The sequence below is a fragment of the Ailuropoda melanoleuca genome, chromosome 1, assembly GCF_002007445.2.
Source record: "Ailuropoda melanoleuca isolate Jingjing chromosome 1, ASM200744v2, whole genome shotgun sequence".
In the NCBI taxonomy this organism is placed as follows: domain Eukaryota; kingdom Metazoa; phylum Chordata; class Mammalia; order Carnivora; family Ursidae; genus Ailuropoda; species Ailuropoda melanoleuca.
The window spans coordinates 190,798,973-190,814,218 of record NC_048218.1 but is presented as its reverse complement, the minus strand read 5'-3'; the positions used below and the strand labels follow the sequence as shown (position 1 = coordinate 190,814,218).

At 44.3% G+C, this 15,246-nt stretch overlaps 1 protein-coding gene across 6 annotated transcripts in view; it reads right to left on the bottom strand.

Moving 5' to 3' along the window:
* Positions 1–15,246, bottom strand: part of CPA4 (carboxypeptidase A4) — a 35,903-nt gene that overhangs the window by 2,053 nt on the left and 18,604 nt on the right. For 2 of the 6 annotated variants that reach the window (XM_011230386.3, XM_019804332.2), the window contains one exon: positions 11,041–12,385. The exons of 1 other annotated variant lie outside the window; for it this stretch is intronic. In XM_011230386.3, the coding sequence (XP_011228688.1) occupies positions 12,198–12,385 (188 nt within the window). In that variant the 3' untranslated portion in view covers positions 11,041–12,197. Of the gene's footprint in view, positions 1–2,362; positions 2,949–6,819; positions 7,426–11,040; positions 12,386–13,313; positions 14,027–15,246 lie in introns of those variants that run through there. 3 more of the 6 variants (XM_034672185.1, XM_034672190.1, XM_019804336.2) reach the window with 3 other exon arrangements.

Below are 15,246 nucleotides of genomic sequence, written 5' to 3'. Positions count from 1 at the left end.
AGAGTCTCTCTCTCCCCTTCCCTGGGCCCCTCTCCCCCCCATCGTCCTCTCTAAATAAATAAATAGATAAATAAATGGCAGCATTTGATAGCTAGAGTAGTCAAATGCACAGAGACAGAAAACAGAAGGGTGGTTTCCAGGGGACAGTTTCGTTGAGGAAGATGAAGAAATTCTGGAGGTGGATGGCACTGAGAGTTGCACGACGACGTGAACGTACTTAATGCTGCTAAACTGTACACTTAAAAAATGGCAAAGTGGCCAATTTAACGTGATGCTGATTTTACCACACAAAAATACTGCAGCTCGCAAAGACGTGCCATTTGAGCTGTTAGGTAAAGACACGAAGGAGTTAACCAGTCAGAGCAGGGTGGGGAGGGTGCAGGAAATCTGATTCTTGCCCTGAATCCCTCTTCATTAAAGGTATTAATTCCCACTTTGGTGGGGGACCTCCCTGAGGGTCTCCAGAGACGGCACGAAGTGCTCCAATATTTACAAATAAAACTCCCAAACTAAATTATGTTTGATTTCCAAAAGTCCCCTTTGGGTGTTTAATGGAAATAAATATATCAAATGTAATTTTAAAACACAGGGAAACAGGAGTGTCATCATTCACATTACAAAAGGATTCTTTGATTAACAAGAGGATTTACCACAGTTTCCTAACATAGCCAGCTCCCCCCCCGGTACACTCAAAATGTGATTCAATTAACAAAAAACAGGCTTATCCCACCTTCCAGAAATATGCCAGACAGGTGCTTTCTGAGGAAATTGAGTAATGAAAATCCAAGAAAACAATAACCCACCAAAAGGTGGTGAATGCTGCTCTGGAATTTCCAAATCCACTTCATCGTTCAAAATTCCACACTGCGGCCACCCCCCAGGCCAAGCCCCAGCCGGCCAGCCCTATTTTCACTGTAGCCGACCACGCCTTGTGCCTCTTCCACCATCACACACTGTGTAGATGCTGCTTGTTTGCAAGTATCAGTCTAACCATCAATCTCCCTATGAGCTGGGGCTGTGTCATCTTCACCTATGTGACCCAGGAGTCCCACAGACAGCCCAGGCCATGCCCACGACCTACCTACCTATTGACTGATTTGCTGATTCCCTCATTCCAATGACTGCCCAAAGTTTGGGAAGTTTGCCTCCTAGGCCTTCACCCCTGCCTGTACCACCAGCTCTGTATCCATCTGCTCAGAGCACCCAAACATTTGCTCTGTTCTGCTCCCCACTTTTAGTTACTGGACCCCATTCCCACCACTCACAGCCAGAGATCTCACTTGGTGTTATCCTTAAGGGCAGCTTTCCAATACCAGGATCTTGCCTTCCCCTCCCCCAGGACTGGTGTCCATCCCCAAACCTCGGCCAAGCCGTTGGTGACAGCTTCTTCAGCCACTCTCTGTTACATGGCTGCCTTCGACTGGGCACCCAGATAGCCTACTCGCAACTGCACTATACCCACTCTCTTCCCCACCGGTCTAGCCACCCACCAAGGGAACCCTGAGCTCCTGCGTGCTTCCACCTAGTCTCTACAGGGCCGAGGGTTTACACGGTGACATGCTCTGGCTCCCAGCCCACAGTTCTCACCACCCTGTGGCTGAGGGTCTGGCCACCAGAACCCAGCTAATGAGCACTGTGAGATGCCCAAGACCACAGCCCAAGAGCCTGTCCACAACAACACAGAGGGCTGGCAGCCACCACACAAGAAGACACTTCTTACTCTTTGGAGGAAGGGTGTCTGCAGGTCAAGGGGTGCAGCTACGACCAAGACCAGCCCCTCAGCCTGGAGAGCCACCTATACAATCCCTGAGAAGCTTATGACGTCCCAACCACGTGGAAGGAAGGGAACGTGACCCCAGACACTTTCCCTGTCAAGGGACGGCAAAATCTTTCTGGAAAGGGCCAAAAATAAATAATAATAGGTTTGGGGGACCACAGGGTACGATAGAGCAAGAGTTCTCGTTGAATTCTCTTTTTTGCATTTAAAAATAAATCTCATTGGGGTTCCTGGGGGCTCAATCAGTTGTACGTCCAACTCTTGATTTCCGCTCAGGTGGTGATCTTGGGGTCATGAGATCGAGTCCGGTGTAGGGCTCTGACATCAGCAGGGAATCTGCTTGAGGATTCTCTCTCTCCCTCTTCCTCTGCCCCTCCCCACACTCTTGCACTCTCTCTTCTCTCAAATAAATAAAAAAACAAATTTTTTTAAAAATAAAAATATAGCTCAAGGTAAATCAGAGACAGGTGTTAGAAGCATTCCAATCAAATCTAATGATCTCCAAAGTGAGGCACTCACTCCTACTGGAGGTGAAGGAAGAAATTATTAAGACTTCTGTGTACTTTTATCTCATCCTCTTTTTATTTCAATTTTTGTTTGTATTTTATAAAATACATAATGAGTACAACAGTGTTTGCCCAAAATTTATAAATAGGTAATGACATATGCTGGGTATGACATGTTAACAATTTTTTCATTATAGAGGTGCAGGATGAGAAACAATCTGAAGAATGCTGGCCTAATGCTGAGGGACTGATTTATTTTGAAAAAAGCCTCACACTCTCATGTTTTTGTTTTGATAAGTGCTTCTCCTCTCACATTGTGTTGGATGGCAAAATCTGAGTTTTTAATTAAAATTTATTTAAATCAATGTTGACATCTTGAAGAATTTCACTATCTTTGAAATCAATGTATTATGGGGGGGAAAGCTATTTTTTGAGCACTGCTAAGGTTCTCTTTTGGGAACCTGATATCTGGTGGCGATTTTAATCTTCGCTGTTCCTTTTTGTCACAAAGAGTCAGAACCTTCCTCCTCTGGCAGGCCTTTGGGATCAAGAATTTTAAAACGAATGCTGGGTCCACGTGAACTTCGGGCTCTCTTTGACTGGCGTGTCAGTTACACGGTGACGTTCCTGTGTATTCTGAATCCAGTGTCTTCTACCACAGCAGACTTGCGCACAACAATAGAACAGTGGGTGAGGGGTGGGGGGACTGCTTGCCCATGCAGCTTCTCACCTTTTTTGGTTTCATCTAAACAGCAGCGTTTTTTGCATTTTGCCCATATTGCATAAAAATTAGTAGAAAATGCAAACTAAAATTATTAGTGCCTGTGATTAAACAACTGACATGAGCCTGATACGGCTGAGGTAAACATTCTGGAATGAAACAGCCTCACTCAGACATTCACTGGATCAACCCAGGTATTGATTTGGGCAGGAGAAGAACAAAACTATAAAAGATGTTGTCAAGAACTGTGAACGCTCAAAGATTCTGCCCTACCTTCAAGCTAATATGTGAGCCTGCCAACAATTTCATGGATGCTGGCAGAAGAAACAAAAATCCCAGGACAGAGACAAAGGACTTTGTTATTCATGGCAATATCCATATTTGTGCCAGTACCGTGGGCCCCATTTTCCACAAAGGGGGCCAGATGACACCTGTATGGACAATAGGTGGAATTACAGAAGAGGAACCGTGAGTGAAGGGAGCCTGAAACCTCTTATGATTTCTATTCTTCAATTCTGGTATGATCTGGACATGCAGAAACGTAAGAGATCCATGGAGAATAGTCTCCTGACTGATGTATAAAGCACTGGGGAGATGGCTCTGGAAATGGGGTTTAAAACAGTAGTCTTCAGCCCTGGCTGTCCATTAGCAGCACCTGTGCAGATGTTTACAGAACCAGGGTTCAGCGATGGCTTTAACAGATCTGAGACGGAACCCAAGCATCAGCAGTGCACAAAAGCCTCCAGGTGATTCTCAGATATGGACAGGGGGAGAGTCCACATGTCCAAAAGATTATGAGGTGAGATTATTAGTAGTATTTATGTTTAGCTCAGTGCTTCCCAAACTTTGCTGGGTATGTGAATGACCTGGGAATCACGTGCAATGCAGATTCTGATCCAGTAAGTCAGAGCAAGGCCAGAGATGCTGACAAGCTCCCCGGTATAGCCTGACATTGGCACTCGACTCTGAGCAGAAAGGTTCTGGCTCGCTGGGAATATGCTTCTTATCACAATCTGTGTCTACTGCTAAACTTTACACTTTACGCTTTATGTACATACATGTTCAGGAATTTATCACGTTCATACGTGATATATAAGGAGAAGGCAGCCTGCCTCTAGAAGTAGGTCTTGCAATAAGAGTGAAGCCTATCCTTCCTCAGGACCACAGAAATATCCTGGGTGTTGAGATCATGAGAAACTGTTTGACAAACACCTGAAAAACAGAGATTTAGAACACAGGGCAGGTGCAATGCCTGGGTGGCTCAGTTGGCTAAGTGGCTGCCTTTGACTCAGCTCATGATCCCAGGGTCTTGGGATCAAGTCTTGCATTGAGCTACTTGCTAGTGAGAGAGTGTGCTTCTCCCTAGGCCTGCCACTCCCCCTGCTTGTGCTCTTTCTCTCTCTCTCTGACAAATAAATAAATAAAATCTTAAAAAAAGAAAAAAGAACACAGGGCAGGCCATTAAATCCTAGGCAACAACTTCATTCTGAACTTTATGTTGCTCATATATTGATGAAGGTAACAGTTAGGGAAGTGTCCACAAATTTGGATCCAAGTGTCAGAGAAATAGAAAGTAAAGTCCTGATATTGCTGGAGCAAAAGCCCCATCAAGTTTGAGCAACTCAGGAAAACACTGATTAACTTGTTAATCTTTCTCTTTCTACTGGGACTAAGGGAATTATCTCTGGACTGCTTTTTCCTAATCTCCTGGATCATTTTGTTTTTGTTTTTGTTTTTTTGTTTTTAAGATTTTATTTATTTATTCGATAGAGATAGAGACAGCCAGCGAGAGAGGGAACACAAGCAGGGGTAGTGGGAGAGGAAAGCAGGCTCACAGCAGAGGAGCCTGATGTGGGGCTCGATCCCAGAACGCTGGGATCACGCCCTGAGCGTGAAGGCAGACGCTTAACCGCTGTGCCACCCAGGCGCCCCAGTTTTTGTTTTTTTTTAAAGATTATTTATTGGAAAGAAAAAGAGTTTGGGGGGGAAGGCGCAGAGAGAGACGGGGGAGAGTCTCAAGCAGACTCCATGCTACGCGTGGAGCCCCACATGGAGTTTGATCTCAAGACCCCAAGATCATGACCTGAGCGGAAACCAAGAGTCAGACGCTTAACCGACTGTGCTATCCAGGCGCCCCTCCTGGTTTCATTTCTAAAGGTCATGATGCCATTGGCTTCTGAGACCTCGAAGCGGGCATCTATACCCTTCTGCCATCCTCTAGCCCTGGAAAGGAGGGGAAACACCCTATCCCAGGGCCAGTGTTATTTCTTACCAGGCCTTCCCCAACCTAGCAATGTGTCCACTATCCAGCTTGATCAAATATCTTTCTGGCTCCACAAGTCTCTCACTTATTTTCCAGAACAAATGGAAGTTCCCTAGACCTGCCAGGCACCAGGGAGCCTGAGGACAGAGAGAAACATGCCCTTTAAATATTGATCCTACTGATGGCCCTGGGGCAAGAGGGAGGGAGGGAAGAAGATCTGGTACATTCTTCTTTGACATGCCTCCTTAACAAGTTAATACCTGTCCACCCACAGCTGCTTCTGAGAGAGCTTTAGACATACCACTTCACAATGATGAGACAGGTCATCATCCTTCCTTTTCCACTGGGCCTGGCGTCTCTGAGTTTTCTAACAGAGATTTGCTGAAATTGGAGCAGAAGGGCTTTGCTTTCTCTGACCTCTGTGTTTCCCACATCCATCAGAAAAGAACAATGCCACAGCAATGTGTGCAGAGCTGAGGAAGGGAGACGGCCTCAGACAGTAAGCTAAGTGGAAAGAAGACACCGGGCTGCTCCTGGATCAGGCGTGAAACTGACACCACTGCAGGTATCCGTGCACTCCGTCTTTACAATGCACCAGTGTATGCCTAGGTGCAGGGGGGTCCGAACTCAATAAAACCTTGGCTCTGCCCTTGAGAAAATTATAAGCCCCAAATCTGGGTTAATGGCTTCCTAAGGTTAGTCCAAGTTGTTTAAATACTCAAGATGAATATATCTATTTGCTTGTTGAGAGAAGGGGACATTTTGTCACCCAAATTTTGAGAAGCTAATAGTTAAAGATGGGGTTTGGTGGTTCTATGGGTTGTCTAATCCCTATGAAAGGACATAAAGGCCTAGAGGATGGAAACAGTATTTGGGGTCCATTCTGGATGTTTCATAATAAGTAAAACATTAATTCATTAATTCCAAGTTCTCCCTGGATGAGATCTCGGGCTCAGGCACAGGAAGGACAGACCCACAGGGACCACACAAAATGCCCCTCAACTGTGGTCATCATTGGCCAGCAGTGGCGGCCAGAGAGGGAGACCTGGGCTCCTGCTTCCTCCCTACATCCCCTCTCTCACTGCAAAAACTGGAAACAAAGGTTCCAGGAGCCAGGCAGATGATGTAGGGCTGTGAGACCAGAGGGGCTGGAGGAACTCCGTGCATTTTAAAGGTATTCAAATTGCTTCCTGAGCGACAACCTGTGATGCTGGTCTTGAAAATCTGCTTCATCGTTTCCATCTGTGCGTGTTTGGGCATGCTACTTTACCTCTTCAAAACTCAGATTCCTCATCAGTCAAACAGGGATACTGGTACTTGCCAGCCTGCATATATCACGGTGGTTGTGATAATTTAATTATCCAATATCTATAAAAACATTTTAAAACTATAAATCATTACAAAAATGCAAGCAATGTAACCAATATCAAGTCTTCCTTATCTCTGAAGGTTTAATTTATGCTGTCTCTTAGAACTTAGGCACATGCATTCCAAACTGTTTTCCAGAATTTCACCGATGGGTTGGAAAAAGTATTCTTTTCCAGCTGCCCTAACTTGTTGAGAGTATGGCTGATGCAATTGTTAACTCACTGCCCCTGCAGCAAATCAAATCAACAAATATTTACTAGCTGCTGATCTTGACCTTGTAGGAGAGACAAAAAAACAAAACAAAACAAAACAACCACACACACACACACACACACACACAAAACCATGAGATTCGCTTTTTGCATTAAAGGATCAAGTTGCCCAGCTACACCACAGTACCCATACATCGTAGAGGAGGGAAGAACTGTGCTCTCTGGATGCCCCCAGTACACCTGGAGCTTTACTTCAAATACAAGAAACAGCTGGTGTTCATGATTTAAGGCTCAATACAAATAGTAGAGTGGATTTATTTTACAAGCTGTCTGGTTTGGCAAAAGTCCAGAATTCATCAAACAGAAAGATAAGGAGGATGATGATGACAATACAAATATCTCTTCATAGTTGGTCCTAGTAGACTGACATAAAAGAAGTGCAACCTCCATAGGACATTCTAGAGCTGGCACATACCCTCAACTTCACTCGCACCAGATTTATAGCGGGGTCTTCCCGGCACGTGTAAAAATCAAAGGTGACCCCATAGACTTGACATGGTTGTGCTTGAAAGCTGGACCTGTGAAGGGTTCAGGAAATAATCCTTTGTGTTAACCCAGTAAAGGGGCATCAGTATCTATTTAACATGGGAAAGCTCCCAGAGAAAGAACTCCAATATTTCAAAACCCCAATAATACTAAAAATGACTTAGCATCCAACAAGCCCTTTTCTGAGAACTGTTGAGATCTTTGTCATCAAGACTCATGAAAAATCTAAAGGAAATTAGGAGAAATGCCAATCACCTGATTCATAACTGAACGTCCACCACCTGGTGAGAATAATGATTCAAGCTAACACACACTGAGAACTGCTCTTGCCAAGTAAGGTGCTTCATACTTTAATACATTAGCTTCCTGAATTCTCTTGAGATGCTACTGTAAATACTACCATTATTCTCATTTTAAAAATGGGGAAACTGGAGCTCCCAGAGATTCCATCAAGGCCCGAGGACATGTGGCCAAGCGAAGGAGTTGAGCTATCCAACTGCCCCTCACCATCTATAACCCAGAAGACAGAAGTGGGTGTGGTCTGTGTGTCAGTCCCCAGTTGGCTGCAATTCAATGGGTGGCTCTGGTTTCAAGTGGGCAGCACAGAGATGACAGATAGTCCCATCAACAGCCATGGACTCTATCCTTCATCCTGTCAGCCACTTCACCGAGGTCTTTTTTTGGACCCCACGGAGACTGGGTATAAGACTTGGGAACAGCTCAGCAAACTTCACCCCACCCCTGGTACTGCAGAAAAAAGAACTCAAAATACTTTTTTCCATTATCAATGGATTGTCCCTTTTCCATCCTCACTGGTGTCCCTAATAGTGGAAAATTCCATAGAGACTCATTTGATGAGGTATGAAAGCCTTTCAAGCTTAAGTGTGTTTCAGAAATATAAGTTGTGTCCATGAATGTTTATGGCTCGAGTTTTCTCTTTTTCGGTGGGGTCTTCACTTAAAGAACAGAAAATGTTAATTACTTAGGCAAGAGACACTGCTCTTGAGATCTTCCACCTGTAAAATGTGGATAACAACATCTAGCCTACATTTTTCATATGGCTTGGGGAGTACAAAACGAATACAAAGAAGAGAGTTAAGAAAATTTTATACCACAAGCCCAAACACTGTCTTCTCTAACTTTCCCAGTCGAGAGGCCCCGCCACCATACATCTCTGTCCTTCCAGCAGCCAGTTTTCTGGTATTTATGGCAGCGCTCATTAACCAAATTAAAATTTTTAATTTGTTTTCTTGAGTACTTTCTGTCTCTCCAACGACAATGAAATTCCATGCAAGAAGGAATTTTGTCTTCTTGTTTGCCAGTGCCTTGCCAGCATCTAAAATTGTCGCTGGCACACTAGACACTCAATAAATGCATATTGAATAGGCAAACATTTTTGTGTTAAAAACTGTACCTTTATAAACATTTTTAAAACTGGATTTCAGGTCCATAGAAATAGATTAATCATAATCCTTGGCTAATGGCATGCTTATCATTGATCCATGCGTGGCCCTCTTTTATGACTTCCTTAGCTATTGAATTAGGGTTTGTTTTTTCTTCTAAATTAGGTAATAAATACCTGAAAAAACAGAACCCGAATCTAACCATAGGGCCCTGGCCTCTATCTCATCCCCCGCCTCTCCCCATCCAAGGTAATCATCACTCAGAATGCCAGGCTCTTCACTTCCTGTTGTCTTAAGTACATTTCCCTAGAAGCAGAGCTTAAGATGGGATTCTTGTTTAGGTCATTTTTTTGAGGGAGTTTTCAGGAGAAGGGGAGTTTGGGAAGCAGGACAGGACGAGGGGGGAAAAAAGCTAAGGAAGGATTTGGAATGAGCTGGAAAAGGTATTCAGAACTCTGGAGCCCACATTGCACCACAGTGTGACCCTACACTGAGGCAAAAGATTAGCTATTTGTGCCCCCAAGTTAGTCAGTCATTGGCAGACATTTGGGGAGGTGATATAGGGAAAACAAGTGCATCGCTTCCTGTGTGAGTCAGCCCCTATTTGGCTAACAGCAATTCTCCAGAGAGGGAGGGAGCCTTGAGCTGTTGGCAGCCAGCACTCATAGCAGCTGGGAATCAGTACACTTGAACAGGAAAAGGGGTCTGAGCGTGTATCCTATCTTTCTTCCCTTTCTCTACGGTTTTATCAAATTTTTTATGTCTTCCTGAAAAGGAATTATAACTTATATTTTGTTCACTTATTTGGAACTTTCTAGAAAGGAAATCATACTAAATTTTGTTCTGACTGTTGTACAATATTTCAGAGTATGAAAATACCATACTTTATTCACCCATTCTCCCACTGGTGGACTTTCAAGTTGTTTTTAGGTTTTTGCTCATATGAACAGTGTTGCTGTGAAACATTCTCATATATGTCTCCTGTTGTATATGTGCAAGAATTTCTTGGGTTTATGCCTGGGGTGGAATAGCTGGACCATCAGGTGTGAACTTTAGAAGGTAATGCCAAACTATTTTCCAAAGTGGTTTTACGGATTCACATGACCACCAATAATATATAAGAGATCCTATCATCCACCTCCTCTCCAACATGTTGATTTTTGTAATTTGAAAGAGTATAAAATGGTATCGCATTGCAGTCCTGACTGGTAGGTCCTCAGTCAGTAACCACCTCTTCATATGTTTATCAGATATATCTATTTCCTCTTCTATGAAATGCTTGTTCATAGCTTCTGTCCATTTTCTCTTGGTTATTTGTGCTTTTCTTATTGATCTGTAGGAGTTCTTCATATGCCCTTTGTTGTGTGTATATGAATATAGGGAACATCTTCTAGTTTATAACTTTATTCACATTGAATATTTATGTGTCTTTTACTGAACAGAAGCTCTTAATTTTATTATAGTCGCAGGGATTCTCTTTATGGCTTTTTATGTATTGTTTAACAAATCTTTCTCTCAAGGGATCTAAAGGGCAATTTCAGTCTTGGGGATGAGGAGGTCTCTACATGGAGCCAGGTTAGAGGAAAGTCCCAGAGGCAAGCACTGTCATTCCTCTTGAGGCATTGTCTGGTCCAAGGCGACCCTGACTAGCCAGCACAAGCGACCAGCTGGCTGGCTGGCAGGTGTGTTCTGGTTATAGAATTGGATATATCATGCTATTAGAGCTGGATACCATTAAAAATTCTAATCATAGACTGTAATTAACTTTCCTTGCTCTGATGCCCTGCTCACTGAACAACCTTCTGATTATAATTTGGCTTCCCATGTATCTTGCCTACAGGGAGAGAATGTACTGTGCAGACCGACGTGAGGATCCAATCCACTAAACAGTTACATGTCATGATGTAAATTAATAAATCCGTATTCTGATTTTATCATCTGCCTTATCTGAGCTCTGTGGGCGTGAGTCAGCATCCCCGAGTCTAATCAACATGGACACTGAGAATACCAAGCTCCTGAGCTGCAAAACTAAGAACTAGACCCAGGACCAGAGTGCAGTCACCAAGGTAACACTGCCCTGGAGGCTCCTTGGCCTGATGGAGAGAAGGCCTTCCTACATGTCATGTGATACAGACAGGGATTAAAATTGACTTTTGACATTAGAAAGAGCTGCCTATTCAAAACCATGGCTTGGTTCCATTCAGGTGAAGGCGAAGAATAGGAGATGATCACGAGACTCACATTGAATATTTATTGGCTTATGAGCACATGCCAGATGCCGCACAAATCCTAGGCAGGAAGGTAAGATTTACAGACATGTTTGAAAAAAGGAGAAGGGGGGCAGATAGTATGTGCTGAAAAGGAATGGAACAAGAAAAGGCTGACTGATGAATCCTTGCTCCACCTTGACACTCATGGTCCAGGATGCAAAATAGAAGTTGTCTTTGAAGACCAAAAGAAAAGCCAGGAGAAGGAAACACGAGGTACACCAAAGCACAAACGGGAATGTGCCAGGGCAGTGAGATTATCCAGGCCAGAGGAATGATTTAGGACCCGTAGGGTGAGGGCAAGATCTTTGAAGTGAGTTCAAAAGGCAAAGTAGAGGTGAGCCCATTAGGACAGATAGGGATAATTCAGCAATCCTGCTATGGGATCACCACTTCATTAAGGGTTCCTGGGTGAGCAGCACCTATAGTGGCACAGATCCCCTTCTGGGATCCCAGTTACACTGTGTAACAAAGGGAAGAACATGATCAGAACTGTCATATCTAGGAATTTGGGGCCCAGTGATGAGAAGTGATCCACTACTTTGTATTCAGACCCCAAACAAAAACCAAAAAAAATAAAATAAAATAAAGGAAGATGGACTGTACTGATAACCCTACAAGATTTATTTTTCAAAGACAAATATGTTCAAAAAGGAGATAAATTAAAGGAAGTTCTGTGTCACCCTTGAGACTGATCTCAAAGATAGGCATTGTCACCCACAGCATCTCCCTTGGGCCCCCAGCAGAGCAAGGTCACCAGGCTGGCTAGATTGGACAAGGATAGGGAACCATCTTAGATGTTTTTTTGTTCTAAAAATGAGGTAGAGACATGCTACCCAGTACGGAGTGATCCTAAGTGTGGCGTGCCTAACCAATTATGTGAAAGGAAGGGCACACAAAGGGCTTAGTGAAACAGCAGGACCAAAACGCAGCAGGGTGGCAAGAGCACCTCTCTGAGGGGCACCACCAGAATGCATGAACTTCAAGGATGAGGGCTGGGGAGGGGCGGAACTGTGCTCCCCACAAAGCTAGAGGGCTCTGGCTCACATGAAAGAACAAGCTCCCTTTGATCGTGGCTTAAGCGAGCACACATACATGGGGAGAAATAACTGGAGACAGAGTGGGGCTCCTCATCTAGTAGAGGTTGTCCCGCACATGCTCCATGATGGTCTTCAGCCCCAACCAGGTCTCCTCTGCAGTGGGGATGATCTGGTTGGCTGGCAGGAGGAAGCCATAGTGCCCGGTGTCTCTCAACTCAAACGTGAATGCATACTTGATGCCATTATCATATGCCCAGTCAACACTGCTCCCGCTAGCTGGATCTGTAAGTCAGAAAAGAATATACCCTTGAACCCCAGTTCCTTTCAGGGTTAGATGGGCAGGCCTTGGGAGTTCTGCCTGCCTGTGGCTCCTTAGGGACCTAGAATTTTTTTTTTTTTAAGATTTTATTTATTTATTTGACAGAGATAGAGACAGCCAGCGAGAGAGGGAACATAAGCAGGGGGAGTGGGAGAGGAAGAAGCAGGCTCATAGCGGAGGAGCCTGATGTGGGGCTCGATCCCATAACGCCAGGATCACGCCCTGAGCCGAAGGCAGACGCTCAACTGCTGTGCCACCCAGGCGCCCCTAGAATTCTTTCTGAAGGTCATCAGGCCACCAACACACAACCACTGGCCTGATCCATACGTCTCAGGCTGTCCTACACGACGAACGTCTTCATTCATCTCAAACCAAGAGACCTTAAATTTTAGTGCCCACCTTGTCACTAACTCACTATGTAAACTCCTTCTGGTCACTCAAAACCAATCTTCACAGAGTGTGATAGGCAGCCTTCAAGACAGCCCCAGTGATCCTTGTCTCCTGGTCTTCACATCCTTGGGTCATCCCCTCCAACACTGAGTGGGGCTGCCCTAACCTAGGTAACTAACAGGAGATTGCAGACGTGACGGCTAGATCACAAATACTGTGGCTTCTGCCTCGCTCTCTCTTGGATCATTTGCTCTGGGGAAAGCCACGCATCAGGGTGTGTGGACAGTCAGAGAGTGTCCTTTAGCCACGTCTGAGTGGTGAAGAATGGAGGCCTCTTGCAGGTACTCAGCACCTGAGTGAGCCACCTGAGAAGCAGACCCCTCCAGCCCAGTCAAGCCCTTCAGTGACTCTAGCCCTGGAAGACACCTTGACCGCAACCTCGGGAGAGGCCCTGTGCCACAGCCACCCAGCTAAGCCGTTCTTGAATCCCTACCCCAGGGAAAAAGTAGAAGTAAATAAATGTTTATTATTTTAAGCTGCTAAGTTTTAGGATAACTTTTTACATAGCAAGAGATAACTGATACACAGAGACAAAGAAGCATAGCCCTTGGGACTTCCCTTTGCCAAAAGGCTGGGGAAGTGAAAGAGGCCCGTTTTCCTGCTTCTTCCGAGCCAAACTCTTCTAGAGCAGAAACTCACTAGGAGTGCAAAGTGTGGACGACACTGAATAATAAAATCATGATGTCAATAGCAGCTATCATTTATTGAACATCTCCCGTGAGCTGGTCATTTATATTGGAAAGTTTACATTTATGACCTCATTAATCTTTAAAAACCCAGTGAGGTGGGTATCACTGTCCTTGTTTTTCAGAGGAGGAAATCCAAGCTCATAATGAGTAATTTATCTAAGGAAATATAGATGGAAAATGGCAGGACTGGAATTGAAACCCAAGGCCATCTGCTGAAAAAAGCCCATGCTTTCCTCAACCTCCTTCTAGTCCATTTAGTATAGCACACGTCTGTTCAACGAAAACACGGGTCCTTTTGTTTTTCCATCATTCTTGAGGGTTGTTTCTCATGATACCACTTGTGATTTTTCTAGAGATGCTGCTTCTATTGTGATGACATGCCCCGTGAGGTTATGAAACAGGTTCTCCTACGGTCTCGGAAATCCTTGTGTGCTTCTCATAGTCCTTTTCTACCCTGAGAACATGCTGAATAACAAACAGATGATGGCACCAGAAGTTTCCAGAGGTTGTTTATATGGCAAGCTCAAGTATTTCAGAACACATCTTATATTCTGGAAGGAGGCAAGAAGTCCTCTGACAAGCAAAGTGACCAAGTGCATGCACTTCACTTTATTTGGGTCCCTGCTCAAAGTCCATCTGATCTTTTTTTAAAAAAAGATTTTATTTATTTATTTATTTATTTATTTATTTATTTATCTGAGAGAAAGAGAGATCGTGAGGAGGGGTGTGGGGCAGAGAGAGAGGGAGAACAAGACTCTCTGCTGAGCAGTGGAGCCCAACCCAGGGTTTGATCCCAGGACCCCAAGATCACGACCTGAGCCGAAGGCAGAGGCTTAAGTGACTGAGCCACCTGGGCATCCTAGTCTATCTACTCTTTTAACATTAATGGGAACACACTATGAAAAACACCCCGTATTTCGAGCTCCACGTTCAGCGGAGAGTCTGCTTCTCCCTCTGACTCTACCCCTCCCTGTCCCGCTTGTGCTCACTCTCTCTCATGCACTCTTTCTCTCTCTCAAATAAATAAAATCCTTAAAAAAATAATAAGATAAATAAAAACTTAAAAATTACAATAAATAAAATAAAAACCACATTGTATTTTTTAATTAACATTTAAAGATTATTCCATTAGCACATATACACGCACCTCATTCATTTAAAGGGGGCACACTGTTCCATTGTGTGCCTGTACCAAATGTGTTTTTATTCAGTACTGTACTGATGGACATTTAGCTGCTCACCAGGCTTCTGTGACTATAAACAATGCCATCATGAACATCCTTCTTACTCAGGATCTCCCCATGAGTCAAATGAGCCCAAAGAACTTGTGTACCAGCTCTTAGTAGCGAAGAGAAGGGGACAAGGTTGCTAGAGGCAGGTGGCCTGAAAGCAGTACAGTCTGACCAGGGGAAGGAAACAGGAAAACTCTAAAAAAGCAGACACAGGAATTAAAGAAGCAAAATGGGCTTGGGGCTGTCCAGCACAGGGACTGAAAATGCAATATGGCATAGAAGGCCTTCGGGACGTCACAATTGATGTGCAGAAGGCCACTCCGTCATGAAGAAAGGAGCTTAGATCCCTTGTACATGCTCTGTTTGAAAAGGCAAGAAAGTGTGAACTTCATTTGAGAATTATTTTCAGTGAAAATGGTTAGTCTAAGAAAAGGTCTGGCACTTGAAGGGACA